Here is a 24,703-nt window from a genome sequence, read left to right on the forward strand (position 1 = left end):
ATATCAGAATTGTCCAGATTATCCTAAATGTCCCGATAGCCGAATGTGTGCATTATCCGGACAGTTTTATCATTTATCCGTTTTACGGGATATCTACATATTCTTCTATTCATCATTTTCGTAATCACTGTACGGATTTTACTACAAACCCTTCATCAAATCTGTTCTATCAATTACCCGTTGCATCCGAAACGGATATTGGATAATTTCAAATCCGGGTATCCGTTATCCGGATTTTGTGTTCATCTCTAGTCCCAACCATTGTGATATGTCCTTCATCGGAGATCCAACCCTCGACCCCGTCTCGTCTTGTGAAAATGCCGTCTTGTCTCGTAATGTTTACGAGACGAGACAAGACGGGAAATGTCTCGTCTCGTGAGACACTATGGGCCTCCCCGATGGCGCAGTGGTAGCGTCGTCGCCTTGTAATCAAGGGGTCCCGGGTTCGATACCCGGTGGAGGCACATAGTGGTTCGGATCCCACTTTAAACCGTAGGTCCAGTCCCTATTAGCCTTACTGTGCATAAAGTGGACTTAAAATACCAATTCAATTCAATTCGTGAGACACTAATCATGATTACAAGGCTACAGTATTGCCACCACGCCATCGTGGCTAATCCGGACTGAACCCAAAGTTTAAAGCTTGATTTGAACCACTGTGCATGTATGCATCCACTGGAGATGAAACCAGGGACCTCTTGATTACAAGGTGACATCTTCATTACACCATCAGGGAGGCCATTAACCTTCTGTGGTAATGGACTAGGGTTCTAGGTGGAAATCCTAAGTCAGGTCATTATTCATCCCCCGCGTTGTGAATAAACCAGGGCTAGAAAAGACGTGTAAAGTTTCTACACTCTTCCTCATCGTCCCGGTTAACCAACAGTGGCAGAAAGGCGATGCAAAATTATAAAGATACGAAATCCATACTGGAGACGTACAAAGCGCTGAGTTTTCATACTCTGGCAATGGCATATTTTCTTTGGGGCGTGTTTTAAAAAGGAGGAACAGAAAACAAGTGAAATCGCCAATTCCCTTCACGTTTTAAGTTTAATTTTGACTAAAATCGTTTAATATTCATTATAAAACTGATGGCTTAATGGTAATGCTGTCACCTTGTAATTAAGTATTCTCCAGTATAGGCAAATTGCATCACATTCCACTATATACTTTAGGTCCAGTCGCGATCAGCCTCCATAAAAACAAACTGATAACTAACCGTATGGAAACAAAAGAGAAGCGAAACAAACACCGTCAACCTGACCTCTCTGATACAATTATATTATGATGTACTCAGGTGTGCAAGGAGTGACCTTTTCTGTAGGCATTCAAATACCAGTCTCTGTTCCATCTTGGGCTGCATTTTTTGCAGGCTGACGAGAGACTGGTGAATGGACCCACACCCAGGCAAATTCTCTCTGAGGGTTTGTCGTGTCGGCCATATTATGTGCATCACTTATCCCCATCGTCGCGGTCAGCCAAAAGTGGCAGAAAAGCGACGTAACACAACTATGTCAAATGAAAAGTGTACCCAACTCTCATTTAGCAATATTAGTAACATGCAATACGTAAAGGTGGGATCCTTTTAACAAGTAATACCTACAATCCATATTATTCATTTAAAATTTTATTTCGTGACCATGCAAGTAGTGAGATGGAAAACAATGAGTTTTTCCTCGTGTTGTTTAGTCTCCAATCGAGTTGCGTATCAAATTATATATTTTTATTGTCTATATTTATTTAATTAAATAGCTATTTAGCCTTGAGGAACCTGACAATACATGATGGCATTGTTGGATAAATGTCAATTTCTTTGACCTGTTGACCTGGAGTTATCTTTTTGGGAACAAAGGTATCAAACTGTTTACAAAACTGAGATAAACCAGTTGTAACAAACTGCAATATGTGATTAACTGCATCAGATGGTTTTGATATGTCACATGGACCTGGCTTCTTGCATACAATCTGAAGGATACTGAATTTGATACTCTAAATTGGCTACTGGCGAGCACGAGCAAAAGTTATTTGTTCAAAGGTAAAGTCAATATTTGAGTTTACTCTTTCATGCATGTAATATTTTTTTTCGCAGCTAAGTGCAATAGTTGCACTTTTTTTCAATTTCCCATAGTTTGCAATTGTACGCACTACAAATATGTTTTGCGCTCATTAAAACAGCAGATGATAAACTGACATACGGGATCAGTTCAGACAAGTGAGAGAGCGCGAGAAAAGGTTTGTGTGTGAGCATGAAGTGTTGACGCATTTATTTTGTAATTGTATTCAAATTATACCAAAATCACTTCACATATGGGATCTCGTATGTAAATTTGCTCACGCATAGCAGACAAGATGTTAATTGTTTTATGTTACACGGTATTCCTTTTATCGTATGTGAATATGTGTATAAATATTTTATTTATTATTATTATTGGAAGCCCTCCTGGATTGCATTGTGGTTGTCACCGCCTTGTAATCAAGGGGTCCCGGCGTTGTATCCCGGTGGAGGCACACAGAATTTCGGATTCAACTTTAAACTGTATGCCTAGTCCCGATTAGCCTTTTGTTATCAGACTTCGGAAGTTCCGTAGTTCTTAACACAAAGTAAAGCAACCCTATGAAAAGAGGTGTTGATATATATTGCAAATACAGATATGCCTCCTGTATTTTTCCTTAAAATTCTCAAATAATGTCCGTGACAGGGTATGGTGGCCTTCGTCTAAACCCTACCCCAGAACAAACCACAGGCATAGATCTTGGCGTATCGGAACCATTGATAAAGAGCCGCTTCTGAATTGTCAGATGGACAAGATGTGTGCAGGAAAGGGAATGGGACAGGGGTCGTCTAAGCATGGCAAATGCTATATTTCGTATAAAATTATATTTGAATTAAACTAATCAGCGTTTTCATTGTCTTTTCAGGTTGTCCTTGGAGGACCCCCCCATACAAACAAAAGGACTTCCCCAATGTGTTGAGAAAAGAATCGTGGTGTGAATTGGTGGGACGACCAGCCAGGGCGTTGTGTGTTTTCCAAGCCTCCAGCTTGTGGGGGTTTATTAGGAGGGTTGGTAGTGTGAGTAGGGGGAAAGAACAAGATGGCGCGAGTGTGTAGGATCTCTCCGCTGTACGCGCTACTGTTGTTCCTGGCGACTCAGTCTTCGAGTCTTGTCGACGGTCTTGCCATCCGAAGCATCGTAACAGTTCCTCACGACATATACCCCGGGTACAGCATCAAAAAGTACGACTCCCTCGGACAAAACTTCAAGCTCCTCGATTCGGGATACTCGGAATTCTTCACAGTGCTCGACGATGGTTTAGTCATGACAACGGCGGACCTCACACCGCTGGTGAATCAACCCGTGAACCTGGTGGTTCTTGAAGAAACGCCGAACCACACGGCCACGCACACGCTGCAGCTGTTCATCCTCAACAGCCACCAGATGCTGCACTTCAAGAAGGATTTATACGAGGGTAACGTCAAGGAGAACATGTCCCCAGGAATCATCGTGCAGGGAATCCCCGATCTGTCGGCCAATGTGAACGCGAGGCGAGTCGTCCGTTATGATATCGTATCCGGAGACGACAACGGTTCGTTCAAACTTGTGTTTCCTCCCAACATCACCACCGGAAGCGTGCAGATCGTCACCGCGAGACCTCTGGACCGAGAGGCCAAGTCGGCTTACCGCCTCAAGGTGGAGGGTTCGGACGAGAAGGGCATTGACAAGGCTCAAACCCAAGTCAACATCGAGGTTGTTGACGAGAACGACAACAGTCCTGTTTTCGCTAAGAACGTGTATAGGTTTGTGGTACCCCTGAACACGACACGGTTCAGCTCGGTTGGCACGGTGACTGCAACGGACGCAGACGGGGACAAGGTCGCGTACAAGCTCGAGACTCCGTCGAACCTCCTCGTGATAGTCCCTCAAACGGGAGACATCCTCCTCGCAGGAGACCCGCAGGAAAAGTCATACGAGGTAGAGGTCGAAGCTCACGACATCAGGTCGCCGACTCGCTTCGCTGAACATCCGGCGAAGATCTGGGTAGAGTTCGGCGATCCAGCGGATCTCGACGATCTCGCCAACCTCGCTTCCGTCGACGACGAGAACAACGCGATCGACTCCAGACCGCATCGCATCGCCAAGAGGCGGGTGACGAGAGCCGTGAGACCGACCAAGAGGATGGAGTTCACCGAAGCAGAAGGATCCACCGAAGGTCGGGTAGTGTTTCAACTCGAGAAGGAAACCGACAGGGAAACGTTCAAAATTCGTGACGAAAACGCGTGGGTTACTGTGGAACCTAACGGAGCTGTACGCGTGAAGAAGAAGTGGGATTACGAAGAACTTGGACCAGAGAAGACCATAGACTTCTGGGTTACCATTACCAACTCTGGAACATCAGGTGAGTACCATTTTTCGTCTTTTCGATATTTTGCAACCTTGCACTGGGTATTACCTTTGCCTATGTGGAATTGATTAAATAACGTAGCCAGGTGTCTGGCACACCTGGCTTTGCCCTCTGACACGACCAATGTTGCCAGTACTCCTTGTAATTTCGCAAATTTCATAATGCGTAAAGACTTATCGTTCTTTCAGCAATCGATACACACACAAAATTATTGCAAGCTACTCCATATCTATTATTTATTCAAGTTTGTTTCTGCTTCGTACGAAAACTTTTTTTACACCTTAGTAAGTTTCCTCCCATACTGAACGTTCATGTAGAGAATAATTTTCTTGTTTAATGTTCAAAAGAACATCCACACAGACAAAGTATATATCCAGTGTGAGGTTCGTGTGTCTATCGCTTCTTGTACAAAAGTTTGGTACGTTCAAAATTTCGGTTGCTGACTTTTTGAACACCCCGTAGTTCTTTCACTTTGTGCTGCTATCTATTTTTCTTTTCTGAAACTCCTTTGTTTTCCTATGAAGAATCTCTTTTGTAACAACTAAAAAAAATAGCCACGCTACTATAATCAAAATTAAAGTTTTGGCGCTACTCGAGGAGGACACCCCGGTTTGGCGTCCCGCCGGCAGTCGCTAGGCCCTTAAGCTGCCCCTGTGTGCCCAGAAGCATTATTTTTTTGGAAATGAGAGGGGTCAAGATATTTATCCGCCAACCACTACCTTCTAAAATGTTTTTAGTACCAAATTGTAGTGAAGTTATACTATGGAGAGAGTTTTGAAAATATTAAAAATGGACAAAATGTTGAAATTTGTGTGAATATATCTGGACTCCTCCCCCGCCCCCCTCTAAACACGTCCTTGCCGCGAGGAAAATTAATCCGTTGCGGCCACTGGCTGTATTTCTAATTTGCTTCCTCTGCACGACGACAGAGCAATGCAGTGGAGTCCCGCCATGTTTGTGTTGTCGTCGAGGAGTGTGGTGGCATCTCTATCGTTGAAAGCAGCGAGATTTCAATATGAAAGGCGTCCTTAGAAGGTCAGTCGGAAGGAAATTTAATCAGCCCCCCCTACCCGAAGAAAAGGTCGTAGGACGCAGAAGGGGAAAGAGCAAGGAAGAAGCGGAAGTGCTTTGGAGAAGGAGTACGCTCATTTTCATATCTTATCAAGAGCGCGGCAACATCAGACGCGTGCCTATTCAACTGCCGTAGATTACAGCACTCTGCGCACGTTTGCATTGTTATCAGTGAGAATGCCAAGTGTGTGTGCTCTGTACAAACACACGCACACGCACAGCGGCACTGTTATGAAAAGGTCAAGATGTTTGGTCTTTTTCTTTGCCCTCCCCACTTCCATTGTTGTCAGTTTATGAATGACGGTGTTCACACGCAACATTGCTGCTAGTGCGACAGGTCGACGTTCCTGAATAAGGGCTGTTGTGTTGACATTGTTGCGATAACTTTGCACAGAAGCCTATCGGAACGGTGGGTGGAATTGGCAGTCAGGAATGTAATCCAGCACCCTTTATTGACCGTGTTAGCCATGAATTTCGTATAGAGCGACTTGACCACTGGCGTACGCAGGTTTTTTTTTTTCGCATGGGGCTCGAATTGTAGAGGTGGATATTCATAGCTGCGTTCTTGTAGGTGGGGGAGGGGGTTACACACAACACACAATAATTCGTAACTACCATTTTTAACCTTCGTCTTAAAGGTTGTTCAATGACAAAAAAAAAAATGCAATTGGGGTAATTTTAAAGCGGCGTTTCAGTTATACTTTGATTTTTACCGAGTTCTTTACTGCTATCATTTGAAAATATTGATTTTTTCAAAATTTCGGGAGGGACTGTAGCCCCTTCAGCCCCCTCCCCTCTGCGTACGCCTGTCGACTTTACACCATATTTTCCTGTATCCGACCTTCTTTCCTTTTTTAGGGCAGAGTGGTTAGTACAGCTTAGCTACGACGCCACGGTTCGAATCCTGGCCTGGACGTTCTTTCTGAGTGTCATCGTCGCGATTAGCCAATAGTTTAAGAAGCGCGACGTCGAATAACACAAATCATTCTACCAGCATTCAAGCAGTGGTAGTTTCCAGTCATCACCGTCGTTCCCCATACCATCAGCAGTCTTGTCACATACACACACACACAATAAATACTTGTGATTTCCCATGGTCCATACTGTATCATGTACTGTCGGCGCAGTTTTTTTAACACGTGAAGAGGGACAGAATGTGTCACGTAACGATCCTTTTGTAAACGACCTTCTCTGGCCTCTAGAAATTTCCCATACGAGGTCGACACCACTGATTACTTCTCTCGCTAAGTATAGATGGCTCCTCTTCTTTTTTGTACGTGGATTTTTTCCTGCGGGTACCTATTACAAGTGACTGCATGACCTTTTCACATTTTATATCAAATTAGTACCGGCGGAAAAACCCCGTAGGAATTGGACACTTGACAGGTCTAAAAAAGGTTACGTTACAGTAAAAGACAACCTCTTGCGTCTATCTCTTCGTGAACTCTTCTTATCCATGAGTAGAGGCGTTCATTTTAAATCAACCTTCCTCACCAGAACGACTTACCTTCATCCTCATCCTCTCACGGCTCGCCCTCGTCCTCACATGCCCTCACCCTCACGCCTCATTCAAGCCCTCTCCCTCCTCACCTTCAACTTCTAGAGGGTGAGGTTTGCCCTCATGAGGGTCTCACCACGTATGTGAACACCTCTGCAATGGGTCTGGGTATTCTAGGGAAAATAAACGTAAAAATTTCATCGCTAATCTGTCCATCTGCCACGATGCCTGTGGCTCATGTCAACAATATGGCTACTCCAAGTGCAGCAACTGAACCTGTAGCTGCTGCAGAGAAGATGACACCGTCGCTAGGAAACTGTGCTTAGGTAGAACTAAGATTGCAAGTTGAGGAGTGCTTAGTGAATGCTATTTTTATCAGACGTCGCCAATTTATTGACCTTGTCTTCTGACTAGAGAAAATGGCGGACTAGCTCTGGGCTGATTCTATCTACACTCAAGCCATTCCATGGAAAGCCCAGATCTGTTACATTTCGTTTTCAGAATCTGGTTCGTGATTTCTATGTCGATGACCCTGATGTTTGATTATGAACTTGCCCCCCACATCCCTCTTATCCCCCCGCCATCTGGATCGGTTGCGCTTGAAAAGGTTTCATGTTGCGAGGAAGTTGTGGGTGTTGTTTGGGAACAAAGGAACAGCAACGAAACCCTTCCTCCTCCCTCATTTTTTCCATTTTTCGCTCCCTTGAAAACGGTCGCTCGGTGAAGGTCGGCGTGGGCTTACACGAGGGGCCTAATTAAAATATAATGAAGCATATTGTTTCTATTCCTTTGCTACGCGGGCAGGATTTGTATCATTGGCTTTTTCGAGCATGTTCGGTCTTGTGTAATTTCAATTTAAAAAAACAAAACAAAAAAAAAACCTACGTTCCAAAGGGTTAATTTGCATTTAAAAGCGAAATTAGAAAGAGAGAGAGAGAGAGAGAGAGAGAGAGAGAGAGAGATTTAAATTGATCTCGAAGAGAGGGCTTTCTCTTGTAGTAAAGCGAGATTCTTTTTCTTTTCGGTTTTTTTTTCCCAGTACATTCATTTTCTTAGTTTAACACTACATGGGAAAGACATGAAACCCACCTCACAATAATTTCGCCTCTGAAGGCTCCGGATTCGAGTTCCGGCTTGAGCATGGGTGTCAACTCTGGATGTAGTGAGCTTGGTTACAGTGAACATTCGGTTATGGTGAACCTCAAATCACCTGTCCCGACCCAAGTACGTTACAAATTTCGTTTACAGTGAGCCATCAACTTCGGTTTCAGTGAACGTAAGAAATGGAATTTCCATGAGTACTTCAAAAGAAATCTAATAAGCGGAGTTGACTTCATTTCCAATGTCGCGATTGGCCTAGAGTGGTATAAGAGCAATGTTAATGAACCAAATAAAAACAAAACAAATGAGGAAATATAACATTTTTCTTCAGAGATGGCGTGGAAGTAGCGCAAAGAGGTTTTTTTTGTCCTCCAGACAGTTTTTTTTCTTTTCAGAAGTTTTACATGTGGGGGGAGGAATTTGAGAGGCGTTGGAAGGACGTGGGGCACCAATTCGCAGTAAGATGCCTATCAGTCGTCTTATACATACAGCTTAATTTTTGGGGCGATAGTTGCGAGCCTCCGATATAGAAATTTCGATCTTACTCGGTTTAGACAATCTTCAGCTTTTTCGTATTTGCTTGCTCGTATTCCCTAGAACTTGAATCGTTATCACGTCTTATCAACTGGATATTTTCGGAGGTTCACAACAGTGTTTCACTGAAGAGATTAGGGATATAAACGGCCAGCTTTCTCTTGGAGGGATGGTTGACACTTTGACTAGGCAACAATGCATGGTGAACGTTGCCACATCGTGTGTGGCAACTAGCGATTCTTCTACCCCTCTCCAGTGATGTGCGTCTACGCGTAAACAACGATAGTCTACATTCTACACGTAGACTATTTTATAAACGTAGATTACGTAATCTATGTAAACAACATGGCGAAAGGTGATAACTTAGCAAAGGGCGCCGTGGAATTGTAAGAAAATCATACTGCGTATCAGTTGCTAATGTATGAGAAGAACCTTTCATAATCTTTCTTCAAAATTCGAACAATTTCTCACCTAGAAAGAAACCTAATATAATATATATTCTAGTGTTTTATGGGGAAAAGACAACTCTTGCCTCACGACTGCCATCTGTTGTTGTTTTTTGCATACTCTTTATCTTCTTCCATAGTTGACGATACAAGAGAAGAGACATTTTGTTGTAAATAGGATTCTTTTCATTTCGTTAGGAACCAATATAGTTGAAAATGTCACTTTTCTTTCATGAAACCCTTCAAAATTACTGTTAATGCACTTTACATTATCTACGTAATCTATGTAAACTACAACCCAATGTAATCTATGCGTAGATTACGTGTAGACAACGCATGTAGACGTAAACGTATAGTCTACGGCACATCACTGCCCCTCTCTCCTTTTTGAAAGGGGGGGGGGGTCAACGCTTATACAAGGCAACGCTGCATGGTGAACGTTGTCACATCACGTGCTCTCACTCGCTTTATCTTTCTCATATGTGACATTAGCACACTTCTGCCCAGACATCTAATGTCGTGCTTGCTGTTGCAGGGCCTACCCTGGGAATGCATTCGGAAAGAAAAATCAATTCGTAGTCTGGGCCTTTCCCTATTCGAAACACCGCACCCAAGGTAGACCGACCGACGACGTATCTTGCTCATCCATCGCACGCAAAAAGACGATGTTGAATGTAGCAATTATCTTCACCACGCGATCCAGCATTAAGGTTCGCTGATCGTACGTCTCCAGGGTCGACACTGCAAATATAAGCGTTCCTATGCCGGTTTTCGGTTTCGAAGCAGCAATGTTTACGGCTTTGTTGGCCACGAATCCTGTCTACAACGAGGTTATAAGCTGTATTCTTTAAAGCTAACATGATGGAATGGGCAAGGTTTGAATAGTGTTGCTAGAGGGTTCTTCTCTTTTAAACTTATTTTCCCCAGTTTTATTTAGTAGTGAGAGATAAGAATTTCAATCCTCCTTCCCCTCCACTCGCAATTTCCAAACACGAAGATAAGAATTTCCATCCTCCTCCTCCTCCACTCGCAAATTCCAAACACAAAGATAAGAATTTACATTCTCCTCCTCCTCCACTCGCAAATTCCGAACACAAAGATAAGAATTTACATTCTCCTCCTCCTCCACTCGCAAATTCCGAACACAAAGATAAGAATTTACATTCTCCTCCTCCTCCACTCGCAAATTCCGAACACAAAGATAAGAATTTCCATCCTCCTCCTCCTCCACTCGCAAATTCCAAACACAAAGATAAGAATTTACATTCTCCTCCTCCTCCACTCGCAATTTCCAAACACAAAGATAAGAATTTCCATCCTCCTCCTCCTCCTCCACTCGCAAATTCCAAACACAAAGATAAGAATTTACATTCTCCTCCTCCTCCACTCGCAAATTCCAAACACAAAGATAAGAATTTCCATCCTCCTCCTCCTCCACTCGCAATTTCCAAACACAAAGATAAGAATTCCCATCCTCCTCCTCCACTCGCAATTTCCAAACACAAAGATAAGAATTTCCATTCTCCTTCCCCTCCATTTACAATTTCCAAACACAAAGATAAGAATTTCCATTCTCCTTCCCCTCCATTTGCAATTTCCAAACACAAAGAGAAGAATTTCCATCCTCCTCCTCCTCCACTCGCAATTTCCAAACACAAATATAAGAATTTCCATTCTCCTTCCCCTCCACTCGCAATTTCCAAACACTATCGTCGCATGATTATTTGTTTTCTAACTGCCACTGAATGGTTCTTCGCTAGAAGAGAATCAATCATCTTGCAGTGGATACGCGACAGAACAATTCTTCTTAAACGAACTTTCAATCAATAAAATATTTGCAAATTTGACTTTGGAGGCTAAATATGTTGTTACACTTGCTTCTTCTTCATCAATTGACAGTTTTCCCCCGTCTTGATCACCACCTCGGGCGACCACAGTGTGGTATTTTCGTAATCTAGTTGGACAAAAGTCAATTTTCTTATTTGGCTACATGGGTTAAATACTTGTTAATTTGCAGAGGAGTTGAACCATATTACATGAAACTAGGCTCTGTATTCCAAGAAATCACACTGAACAATAGAAAAAAGGGTCTCACTACCCGACCACCTGAGTTCCGCCTGCCAAGTGCTACAAGATATCGCGTCATTCGTCTGAGTTTGCTCGATGAATACGGTCTGTTTCTGTGTGCTAGTGGTGATTGTGAGGTGTTTTTATTTTCTTTCGTGTTTCAACGCAAGGTTACATTTGTTGGTGTATTATTATATGTTTTAGTTTAAGCATGAGCACCATCAGAAAAAGTCACGTTTATTTCTGTATGAGAAAACGTATAAGTCAGGTTGGACTAGAGTTTTTTAGTACATTATATCGCATTATACAGATCTGTTATCCTAGTTTTCTCAAAGAGTTACTTGTTACCTACACAAATGATGTTAATTTGTTTGCGAATGTTTGTGACACTCGTACACTTTTTTTAAAATTACAGAATGACTACGCAAATTTTACGGCGGAATGTGTTCGACGTGTGGTGTACCAACGCCAAAGAATCAAGAACGGATGCTTTGTTAGATTATATAATGGAAGAATGTGGTGTCTCGTCCTTTTCGGTAGACATTATAAAACGTTTAAAAGTAACAATCAGAAGTGTTAGCCAAAAATAGAACAAAAGTGGTTGAAGTCCGGAAGACATGGAGAACGTTTTTTAAAAACGAATTCTTTGTGGTTAGAACAATATATATATCACTTCCTGATATTATTACTGAAAGTGTCGAAAGTGTTTCACTACCTGGACCTAGCAGAAGGGTCGGAAGACCGCAAAAAGACTTTGAGAGTGCTAGTGATAAAACAGAAGAAAGGCGAATTCAACACATCCTCGAAACATCGAATCAGGAAGAGATATATATCATTAGCAGCCGAATTACAGCTACGGAAGGAAGGCAAAAGAAATGCAGCAGCAATTGTAAAAGAGCTTTGTCAATTTTCGCCTAGAAGAGGGACAAAGATAAAAATAGCGCGGAAGTGTTTGGTAAGCCCAAAACAAAGTGGACTCTCGGAAGGCCAAGCCCGGGCATTAATGGTCGATGCGAATCTCTCGACATATCAATATAACGCAATACGCCATACAACTAACCAATTAAAGTAAAATATTTATCCTAGTTATAAGAAAGTCCAAGCGGCAAAACAGTTGTGCTATCCTAGTGACATTACTGTAACAGAAACGTTCGCAGAAATAAAACTGCAATCTCTTCTGGATTACACTATTACGCGATTGTGCGAAGTACAAGAAGATGTCTTGAATTGTATTACAGACGTGAAGACTTTAGAACTAATTGTGAAGAGGGGTTGCGATGGGGCCGAACAAAATAGATATAAGCAAACATTTTCTGATAAAAATTCCACTGACGAAAGTATGTTTAGCCTATCAATGGTGACTATTCAATTGTATTCAGTGAATAGCCAAAACCTCAAACACGTCATATGGCAAAACCCTTTTCCATCTTCTACTAGATATTGTCGTCCCATCAAGTTTTTGTTTGCCAAGGAAACAGTGGATGTAATTAACGCCAATCATCGTCATATATTTTATTATTAGTATGAGCTATTTTCTTGAAATATATGTCTCAACCCTTGGCAGTGCTTTTGTATTTCACCTACATCACTTTACAGCATATATAACTTACATATTGAAGGCTAAATAATTTTGTCCAGCTAGATTACGAAAATACCACACTGTGCGACGTTAGATTAGAAATGTTTTAAGAGAAGCCGAGATAGAGAGGTGTGATTTTAATATAAATAAATAATTGAATTGAGAAAGAGGGATAGAAAGTAAGAGAATAATAGAAAGAGAGAGAGAGAGAGAGAGAGAGAGAGAGTAAGCAAGAATAAAAGAAAGCGAGAATCTAGAGAAAGACAAAAGGAAACAGGAAAATAAAAGAAGGAAATTAATAATAAATAAGCAGTTTTTCCATGTCCCTCTGATTCTACTTGTGGACGCCCAAGGTGACGAAGTAGTGTAACAACGTAAAACAGATGTTTGGTCATATGTCAAAGAGTTTACCGGTAAAAAATAAACTCGTAAGGAAGTTTACTCTTGATAACATCTGTGTAATTCCCTGTTCATATACCGCAAAGGTAGGAAAGAGACCGCCGCACCTTGGAACTAATAGAGTGTGTTATACTTTATGTAGTCCTCATTTTGATTCACCCTTTCATTTCCAACGCCCAGATCGAACGTGAGATGACTTGGAGATTGGCTCGGAAGGCGACGAAAAGAGGATGGGTGAAAGACGCCGTAACTCACCCAGCATCACTTGTCGCTTTTCATTTGTCTCCCCATCGAGCATGGGCCGTTGTAAACAAGCTAATGCCGACGTTAGCATCTGAATTACTCATTTAGAGTTTCCACTCCGTTCGAGAGCAATTGTGCCTGTTGAGGCCCCCTCGTGGAGTGAGATGTTCATTGGTTCAAGTTGACGCTCATAAGGTGGGGAATGGAGACGTTCTCGTGAATGAACGGCTCTGGGTCGGTTCGGCCGAACTGAAGCCTACAAGGTTCGTCAGTTCTTTTCATGTTCATAGCTATTGCTTTGGTTGTAGTGATGCAGCTAACAGTTTCTTAACTCTTGCTCTGGTTTCAATAGTGCAGCTACCAGATTTATGTTCTTAACTCTTGCTCTGGATTCAATGGTGTAGATAACAGTTTTATGTTCATAACTCTTGCTCTGATTGCAGTGGTGCAGCTACCAGATTTATGTTCTTAACTCTTGCTCTGGTTTCAATGGTGCAGGAACCAGATTTATGTTCTTAACTCTTCTCTGGTAGCAATGGTGAAGGCAACAGTTTAGTATTCATAACTCTTGCTCTTCTTGCAGTGTTGCAGGTAACTCCAAACTTTTTGTTCCTAACTCTTGACCTGGTTGCAGTGATGGAGGCAACACTTTTATGTTCATAACTTTAACTCTTACATCTGCTAGCAATGGTGCAGGTAACTCCAAAGTTTTTGTTCCTAACTCTTGCTCTGCTTGCAGTGTTGCAGCTACCAGATTTATGTTCTTAACTCGTGCTCTGGTATCAATGGTGAAGGCAACAGTTTAATGTTCACATAACTCTTGCTCTGCTTGCAGTGGTGCAGCTGACAGTTTTATGTTCCTAACTCTTGCCCTGGTTGCAGTGGTGCAGGTATCACTTTTATGTTTATAACTAGTTCTGGTTGCAATGGTGCAGGTAACTCCAAAGTTTTTGTTCCTAACTCTTGCTCTAGTTACAGTGGTGCAGGCAACAATTTTTTGTTCTTAACTCTTACTCTGGTTATGATGGTGCTGCTAACAGGTTTATGTTAATAACTTGTTCTCTGATTGCAATGGTGCAGCCCTTAGGACAGCGTGGTTGCTTCCAAATGGGCATTAGTTTTCCTTTCTCTTTGGTCGCTATTTATCTTCTCTTCCTATGAAGCTGGTTCTACACCATGGGAACATTTTTTTTATACTTGAGCGTGTGATAATGAGGTGATTTCTGTCCCAGCCGGCACGTGTCCACCGTTTTCTTTATTCCTTTCAATTATTTCCTTCTTGTCTCATTTACTTTTTTGTTGCTGTTTTGTTACCCTTTCTGTTTTTCGTTTCTTATACATTCCATCTACATTTTGGCTACCTTTGCGATCTTTGTCTCTTCTTTCCTTCTCATTCTTTTCTTGCTAATGTCTCTTTCAATCCTTTATTTTTCCCACAGCGTATATTCTTGTTTTATATATACTTCCATTTTGTCCTTTCTGACTTTCATTTTTCTTTGTCTTCCTTCTATTGTTCGATCTAGCTCTCAGTGACTCTCCATTCTCACTCTTTTGCTCAGTTTTCTATCCCATTTTCTGCAGGTCCTTTCTTTACGCTTGTTGTATTTATTTTTTGTGGTCGTGCCTCTGACATTCCTTTTATTATACATTTTGAAGACTCGAATTGGAGGACGTTGGTGGTGAGATTTCTTTCAATCATAATATCTAGTTAAATTCCCTTCAAAATAAAATAATACAACATAGTATTGTCTATTTCTTTCAATCATTTTAAATGATTAAAGTAATGTAAGTTTATTGAGTACTATAGCCTGGTAATGGATTTTCCTTGTTGAGTGCCTGCCCATCACTTTGATCTCATCATCATCCTCATCGTCGCGATTGGCATAAGTGTCTGAACCACGACTCACGACGACAGCAACACTTTGTAAGCTAGGATGCCTAAGAGGAATCTTGTAGCCCAGTGTTTATGTTTGCACTGGCTGATACGTGAGCTGCAGTCTGTTTGCCGAGCGTAGGTGTATTGGGTGGAGTCACACTACATTACCTTCAATGTGAGGGAGGTACGTCATATTGGAGGTTAGTGTGTCAGTAAGAAGCGACAATGGCGTGCGTGTTTACATCCTCAGATGATACGAGATGGTGCTGTGTTGATCATGCGAATAAAACTTAACATGGCAGATGGACATGGTGTACTACCAATTCTTTTGACAGGTGTGTGGATGCGTTCCCTGTTTTTCAGTTGTCTTGCTTCTTGACTGTCAATTAGGAACAACCACTGCGTATTCCTCGTTGAATATAAGGGTCATTTCATGTCAAATCATCCAGAAGTTTGTGAAAATGTCACCCACCATCCCCGATTTTGATGAAATTCGGTATGCTTATAGAACTTTTGATGCTGATTACAAAAATGACAACTTTTTTTTAAATTGGTCAAGGGGTTCGGAAGGTACGCGCTTTTTAAGATCTCCGTGTACGCCACTTGCGGCTCCACTTTGAATGTCACGCATTAGGTTATAAACGATTGTATCTTCCCTCGGGTTTGCCGTAGAAACTTCAAGTTTGTTTTCTTTTGTTCAGAATAGTATAAGCTTTCATGTAAATAACGTTTCAGATGAATGCATCAATAAACATGTATTTTTATATATAGTTTTATGTATTTTTTTAGAAAAATAAATGACTAACTTCAAGAGCGAATTTCATGCAATGCCCCCCCTTCAATTTCCCCCCAATTTTATATGTAGGTAGCTCAGAGTGTGTACTAATGCCTGATGAAAAAATTGGGATGGGCGGTTCAGATACAGGGTGATTAAAAAATCATTTGCATAAAATGACATTAAAAGTAAATCTTCTTAAAAATTAGCACAAAACCTGAAGTACAATATGTTTCAAGCTACAATATTCAAAATTTATGTTCACTATGTGTGAATGTAAGCATAGGCGTAACCTGGCGGGGGCAAAGGGAAACACTTGCGCCTACCGAATTTATATATTAATTAAAATTTACAAGTTAAATATATTTTGTGATCCTCCTGGCACTTGAGGAACAAACGAATAAAGAGTAATAATTGTGGTTTTTCAAATGTATTTATCAAATAATCCTGGACACTATTCTTATGCGATGGAAAACTTTGTGATTATCTCAACCCGAAGATAGTTTCCAAGTGACATCCATTAAGATAGTACCTAAAAATTGTACTCTATGCATTGCCAAAATTTCATGTACTATAAATTGTGCCGTTCGCATTTTACATGGATATTTTGACCAGTCCAAACACACTAAAGTATTTGACTTATCAATAAGTACATATGTCCATACATTTGTATTGTTAATGTCCACTGGACACAGAATATTTTGTGGCCAGTAGCAGGAAGTTGATGGATCAAGTGGATGCGAGAATTTAATAGCTGCATCTCCATTTTCACGTGGACTTTTGAAGCAATCCTACAAACACGTTTGAGTCACGCATACACATGCTACTACATAACTGTTTACAGTTGGAATTCGGAAAGCCACTTCTTCACAAAAGTCAAACCATACAGTTATACAAAACATATTACATCAGCACATACTATTTTGCTCTGACTGTTAAACAACTAGTGTTTCGAAGTAAATAGTTACAAAGTTACAAGTACAGTTACTTTTTATTTAGGAATTCTAACTGTAACTAGCTAATTTTAAAAGTAAGTACATGTAACGTTAACAACGGTAACAGAGTTACTTTTTACAGTAGGAAATAGCTAAATTGGACAATTCTGTTCAAGACTATAAAAATAAAATATGTACCTTCTCCGGATGCTACGTGAAAGGATTTTCTTGGAATTGCTGGCAAGGAAGCTATGCTTTGTTGCATGCTAAATTTAGAACATCCATGCTTTACTGTAATTCATTTCTAATTGCATGTGAAAACTCCATTGTTTTTGGTAGACTGCTGTGTTCGTTTGGAATGTTGTTGTCCAGCTAGGAAAAAGTCATTGTCGAGAGAGTGGATCTTTGGATCTTGTTGAACTTGAAATGGAGGAGAAAGAAATAGGTGCAAGTGGATTCAATGACACCATACTCAAAACACCGTGGTCAGCATACAAATGATTTTTTAATTATAATCGTTCAAGCAAAGCTGACTGTGTTTTCCATCATTTATTAGCAGTAATAATGTAAATATATGAATCCATATTATGTACTAGAAACATAAGTAAAACACGGAAGTCTTCATGATCATTGATTTTGTGTAACTTTTACACAAATCAATGATCATTAACAGTACGTTACTGTTACAGTAACTGTAAAAGAAACCCAGTTACTTGTAAAAAGTAACTTACGGAACCTGTAAGTTCAAAATAGTGCATACTTCCTCGTACTGTTGTAGTACTTTGCAATCGCTGACACATTGTACTGTGGGTTGTCACTTCACCCTAGATGATTACTAAGATATGTATGCCTTGAATACTGTTTCTACGGAATTGGTACATAATTGCCGTACTTGTTGCTTTATACTATAGAAGTCTATACAAGTATTTTTTTCTGTTCCAACCATCCCGTCACAAGAAAATTTTCTGTGGTATGTGGCGAAAAAGCTCAATTTGAAAAAAACTTCAATCAGCACAAGTGTGTAGTATTAATTCTTACTTCATATTACGTATCCCCATGAAGAGTAGCCAAAAAATAACTTCCATATTGAGATAAAATGCACAAAAAGAATGTTCTCGAAGATAAATTTGATAAACTTGAGAATGTTAATAATGATTATATATATATAATTATATAATATATAATTTTTTTAAAAAAAATTAAGACTGTTGAAACTAACTTAGATACAGTGGAACCTCGATTTTACGTTATCCAGGAGACCAAGCTGAAAAAAATTAATATGCGGGAAAATGTAAAATCTTAGAAAATTTCTAAACAATTTACTATGTTGGGACCACCACGATTGAATGCAAAATGAAAGAAAATGTAAAATCGAGGAACTTCAATATGAGTTCCACTGTAATTATTACTTGCAAATTTTAAATTAATCTATAAATTTGGGAGAGGGCAAGAGCTTCCCTTTGCCCCCGCCAAGTTACGCCTATGCTTACATTCACACATAGTGAACATAAATTTTGAATATTGTAGCTTGAAACATATTGTACTTCAGGTTTTGTGCTAATTTTTAAGAAGATTTACTTTTAATGTCACTTTATGCAAATGATTTTTTAATCACCCTGTTTCTGAACCGCCCATCCCAATTTTTTCATCAGGCATTAGTACACACACTGAGCTACCTACATATAAAATTGGGGGGAAATTGAAGGAGGGGCATTGCATGAAATTCGCTCTTGAAGTTAGTCATTTATTTTTCTAAAAAAATACATAAAACTATATATAAAAATACATGTTTATTGATGCATTCATCTGAAACGTTATTTACATGAAAGCTTATACTATTCTGAACAAAAGAAAACAAACTTGAAGTTTCTACGGCAAACCCGAGGGAAGATACAATCGTTTATAACCTAATGCGTGACATTCAAAGTGGAGCCGCAAGTGGCGTACACGGAGATCTTAAAAAGCGCTTAACTTCTGAACCCTTTGACCAATTTAAAAAAAAAGTTGTCATTTTTGTAATCAGCATCAAAAGTTCTATAAGCATACCGAATTTCATCAAAATCGGGGATGGTGGGTGACATGGCCTGGATGAATTGACGTGGAATGACCCATAATATAATTACCGCAGTGAAATTACCACCCAGATTTGTGTACAGTTCCCAAAAAATTTAGTCAAATCATCAGATTTTGATGCTTCGATGTTGCAGTTAGAATATAATTGAGTCAAAAGTATCTGATTTCTTATAGTTCTGAAATAATGTCGTTAAAATTACCGGATTTGATGGTTACCAAATAAATTTAGTAAAAATTACTAGATTCTTTGTTTACGAAAATTTAATCATAATTACCAGATTTTTGTGATTACGAGACAATTTAGACAAAATTACCAGATATGTTATGGTTGCGAAATAAATGTAACCAGATATTTTATGGTTGCGAAATGAATTGTCAAAATTATCGGATTTTTTGTTTACGAAATAAATTTAGTCAAAATTATCAGATTTTTTGTTTACGAAATAAATTTAGTCAAAATTACCAGAATTTTTGTTTACGAGAATTTAGTGAAAATTACCAGATTGTTTGTTTACGAGGATTTAGTCAAAATTACCAGATATTTGTTTACGAGAATTTAGTCTAAATTACCAATTTTTTGTTTACGAGAATTGTCAAAATTACCAGATTTTTATGATTACGAGAATTTAGTCAAAATTACCAGATATTTGTTTACGAGAATTTAATCAAAATTACTAATTTTTTGTTTACGAGAATTTAGTCAAAATTACCAGATTTTGATGGTTACGAATTAAATTGTCAAAATTACCAGATTTTTTGTTTTCGAGAATTTAGTCAAAATTACCAGATTTTTATGTTTACGAGAATTTAGTCAAAATTACCAGATTTTTATGTTTACGAGAATTAGTCAAAATTACCAGATATTTGTTTACGAGAATTTAGTCAAAATTACCAGATATTTGATTACGAGAATTTAGTCAAAATTACCAGATTTTGATGCTTACGAATTAAATTGTCAAAATTACCAGATTTTTTGTTTTCGAGAATTTAGTCAAAATTACCAGATTTTTATGTTTATGAAATAAATTTAGTCAAAATTCCCAGATTTTTGGTTTACGAGAATTTAGTCAAATTACCAGATTTTTGTTTACGAATTAAATTTAGTCAAAATTACCAGATTTTTTGTTTACGAGAATTTAGTCAAAATTACCAGATTTTTATGTTTACGAAATAAATGTAGTCAAAATTACCAGATTTGTGTTTACGAGAATTTAGTAAAAATTACCAGATTTTTATGGTTACGAATTAAATTTAGTCAAAATTACCACATTTTTTGTTTACGAAATAAATTTAGTCAAAATTGCCAGATTTTTATGTTTACGAAATTGTCAGATTTGTAATTATCAAGTTACGTGCCCATGAGACTTTTGCGAATATATAGAACCAGCGAAAATAAACCAAGTGATGATTCACGGGAATGCTCTAGACAGAATTCTGAGCAGATATATTTTTCCTCAGAGTTTGGGGCTGTTTTTCGAAATTAGAGAATTTTTTGGAAACTGCTTAGCCGACGGCCAAACGTCCAGCGCGGCCGTATCGAACGTCTTCACTTTTTTCAAGGAGGGGCAAGCAAGGCATTTTCCCCAAGTGAAAATTGGGCAAGCTAAGATTTTCCTATTTTCAAAAAGTCCTGCTCCCTCAAAAAACCCTGCTTCATTTTGAACTTTTTGAATTTTTGAGACGACCTATACAACTATCAGTCCCTTATAATAATAATAGACCTGCAAAGTGCAATATCCCTTGTAGGGCCAAGTTCTGCCAAGCGGCTTTCATTCATGTCCAGTGCATCGAGTCCCATCGCCGCTGTTTTTAATGACTTTCCCGCCAGGGTACTACCGTTGCTTACTGGCTCCCCAGTTGTACTAGCTTTTGCAGACTAACGATGCTCTGGCGTTTGGACCGATGGCCAGTATACTCACTCCTGTATGGGACTCGTGTTGTGTGCTGTGTTTGTGATTGTCCCTTCACCTACTTCATCTTATCACCATTCATTTCCATCTTCGCAATTAGCCAAAAGTTGCAGAAATGACATGTAAAATAAATACAATCAATCAATCAATCAGTCAATCGGATCAACCATTGTTTCCTGTAGTACCGGTATGGACAATGTTACCAATGTTTCCTGCAGTATATGTAGGTTCCAGGTTTACCAATGTTACCTATAGTACCGGTATGGACAGATTCCAAGGTTACCAATGTTTCCTGCAGTGTATGTAGGTTCCAGGTTTACCAATGTTTCCTGCAGTATACGTAGGTTCCAGGTTTACCAATGTCTCCTGTAGTACCGGTATGGACAGATTCCAAGGTTACCAATGTTTCCTGCAGTATACATACGTTCCTAGGTTTACCAATGTTTCCTGTAGTACCGGTATGGACAGATTCCAAGGTTACCAATGTTTCCTGCAGTATACGTACGTTCCTAGGTTTACCAATGTTTCCTGTAGTACCGGTATGGACAGATTCCAAGGTTACCAATGTTTCCTGCAGTATATGTAGGTTCCAGGTTTACCAATGTTTCCTGTAGTACCGGTATGGACAGATTCTAAGGTTCCCAATGTTTCCTGCAGTATATGTACGTTCCAGGTTTACCAATGTTTCCTGTAGTACCGGTATGGACAGATTTAAAGGTTACCAATGTTTCCTGCAGTATATGTAGGTTCCAGGTTTACCAATGTTTTTGAACCCCAACCGCGGATCGAACCCGGGACCCTTGGCATCAAGTGTAGCAAAGCTAACCATTCCGCTACTCAGGAACTCCCCTTATAACAATTAACGCAAATTACTGTTCTTCTAATGAAATTGTGTGTGAAGCATATACTTTGAAACCGATATGCATCTTTCAGGGGGGAGTGGAGCGTTGCTCCCCCTTGCCCCCTTTCCGGACGCCGTGAACATGCTGGATTCGCACTCTGGACATAGTTCATGATAAATCATCCCAAGCAATTCAGTGATTGCATTGGAACGTTTACTTCCACAATTACCCACAACCGCACTAAACTATACCCACAGCCGTGGGATTGTTATTGGAAGGAACCCATTAAAACTAATGACTCACGTCTATTCCATTTAACTGTTATCGCCTGGGTGGTTTCAAACAAGCGAATAGTGTATATAGTTCCATTTATTTAACTAATCGCTGACGAGGGTGCAATCTGTTTTACAGAGACACTCCGGTGATCAGATTATTCCATATGGAACGCTGAATAATTGAATAAAAGTGGGGATTTGTGTGGACTGCTAATCAACACTGTGGTGTGCTGAACAATAACAGCAGTAGCGTTGTAGTAGTGCGTTTTATACGATTATCAACTGTTAATTCTAAGTGGAAACCAGTTCCTGCCTCAATTTGTGTCGTCGCCGCATCTAGAAGCGTGGAGACAGCCCCCCCTTTTTAACCATGCTAGAGTCGCTCTTATTTCGAGAACCCTCGAACATAGCTTCCAGATTTACCAACGTTTAATGTTGTCCTGATATAGACAGATTCAAAGGTTAACAACGTCTTCTGCAGTATTTATATATATAGGTTCCAGGTTTACTAATGTTTCCTGTAGTACTGGTATAGACAGATTACAGGTCCACCAACGCTTCCTCCAGTATACAAGTACATAGGCTCCAGGCTTATCACCGTTTTCCGTAGTATCGGTGAAGACAGATTCAAAGGTTAACAACTTTTCCTGTAGTATCCATAGGTTCCAGGTTTATCAATGTTTCCTGCAGTATATGTAGCTTCCAGACTTACCAATGTTTCCTGTAGTACCGGTATGGACAGATTCCAAGGTTACCAATGTTACCTGCAGTATATGTAGGTTCCAGACTTACCAGTGTTTCCTGTAGTACCGGTATGGACAGATTCCAAGGTTACCAATGTTACATGCAGTATATGTAGGTTCCAGACTTACCAATGTTTCCTGTAGTACCGGTATGGACAGATTCCAAGGTTACCAATGTTACCTGCAATATATGTAGCTTCCAGACTTACCAATGTTTCCTGTAGTACCGGTATGGACAGATTCCAAGGTTACCAATGTTACCTGCAGTATATGTAGCTTCCAGACTTACCAAAGTTTCCTGTAGTGCCGGTATGGACAGATTCCAAGGTTACCAATGTTACCTGCAGTATATGTAGCTTCCAGACTTACCAATGTTTCCTGTAGTACCGGTACAGACAGATTCCAGGTTCACCAACCTTTCCTCCAGATTTACCAATGTTGCTTGTAAAACCGGTATAGACGATTCCAGGTTCACCAATATTTCCTGCAGTATCTATACTAGGTTGGTTCCAGATTTACCAATGTTTCCTGTAGAACCTGCTTAGACAGATTCCAGGTACACCAACGTTTCCTGCAGTATCTATACTGGGTTCGTTGCAGATTTACCAATGTTTTCTGTAGGACCGGTTTAGACAGATTACAGGTTCACCAACGTTTCCTGCAGTACATAAAGGTTTACCAACTTTAGTTCAGTTCCTCCAAAAATAAAATCCATGTTAGTTACGTTAATGAGCTAATGTATGATATAATTAAAATCTTTGCGTTTTGCCTCCCCATGCATTGGCTGCACCCTCGATGCTTCCTGGTACATAGTTGTACACATCACCAACCGAGTGAAGTAATTTGCACCTTCGGATGCACGACCCTGTACCGATCCATATTCGTCATAATGGGAAGGGGACGCTTTGATCTTCTCTATCCAGCCAATCTGCACTGTCCCTACATCCCCCTCCCGCATTCTCCCCATATGGTTACCTTGCGAACGTGTAGCACACGCGGCGTTTTCACTGCAGGCTTTGGCGTTCGCTTCCTCCCTGCTCTGATTAATTTTATTCCATGCTAAAAAAAGCCGAATGCGGCACAGGGGCAATTTTCAATTTTGCGTCAACAAGTGTCCGGTTGGGCCGAAAACAATTAACTCGATTACACGTCCCCCCTCCTCCCTCATCCTTTCTGAACATTCATGCGTGTACGTGGCGGTTGACAAATTCCATGAAATGCGATCCGTGTAAAACTGTCTTGCGGCTTGGGTGCGCTTTTTGATGTATGGCCTTTTCTTGTCAAAATGGTCCACTGCTTCAAAACTCGTCTTCACTCTCTCAGGAGCAATTTTGTGAATTGTGTCTGTCACCTGGCTACACGTGAATTTGTATAAACCCAAGTTTGTTTTGTACTCTTTCCCCTAATCTGTCAGCTGAAGCTGCATGGTGGAAAATAAAATAGAAATTTTGTCACTTGGATATTGGGACTAGTTTCATGCGGATCAGTTTGCCGGCTTATTTAAACTAATGAAAGTTTTTGTAAATTAGCGTGGACGGTTTATTCAAATTCATTAAAGTTTTTTGTAAATTGGCGTGGACGGTTTATTTAAATTCATTAAAGTTTTTGTAAATTGGCGTGGACGGTTTATTTAAATTCATTAAAGTTTTTGTAAATTGGCGTGGACGGTTTATTTAAATTCATTAAAGTTTTTTTGTAAATTGGCGTGGACGGTTTATTTAAATTCATTAAAGTTTTTCTGTAAATTGGCGTGGACGGTTTATTTAAATTCATTAAAGTTTTTTTAAATTGGCATGGACAGGTTACATTTATACAATCTGTAAAACATGATGTTTTTAAGGAAGCGATCATGTGGTAATGCTAAAAATATGGGACTGGTGCTTTAGAGAGAGTTCCTGCAAATCAGAGTGGCAAGCGCGGTCAAATCTTTTGCA

The 24,703-nt window shown here is 40.0% G+C and overlaps 1 protein-coding gene across 9 annotated transcripts in view; it reads left to right on the forward strand.

Annotated features, from left to right (window-relative positions):
- The window catches only part of CadN (neural cadherin), a 1,297,121-nt gene that overhangs the window by 22,828 nt on the left and 1,249,590 nt on the right, over positions 1-24,703 (forward strand). For all 9 annotated transcript variants that reach the window (XM_083139244.1, XM_083139247.1, XM_083139245.1 and 6 more), the window contains exon 2: positions 2,920-4,396. In XM_083139244.1, the coding sequence (XP_082995370.1) occupies positions 3,094-4,396 (1,303 nt within the window). In that variant the 5' untranslated portion in view covers positions 2,920-3,093. The remainder of the gene's footprint in view (positions 1-2,919; positions 4,397-24,703) is intronic.

This window comes from Lepisma saccharinum, chromosome 17 (genome assembly GCF_977018435.1).
Source record: "Lepisma saccharinum chromosome 17, izLepSacc3.1, whole genome shotgun sequence".
Lineage (NCBI taxonomy): Eukaryota > Metazoa > Arthropoda > Insecta > Zygentoma > Lepismatidae > Lepisma > Lepisma saccharinum.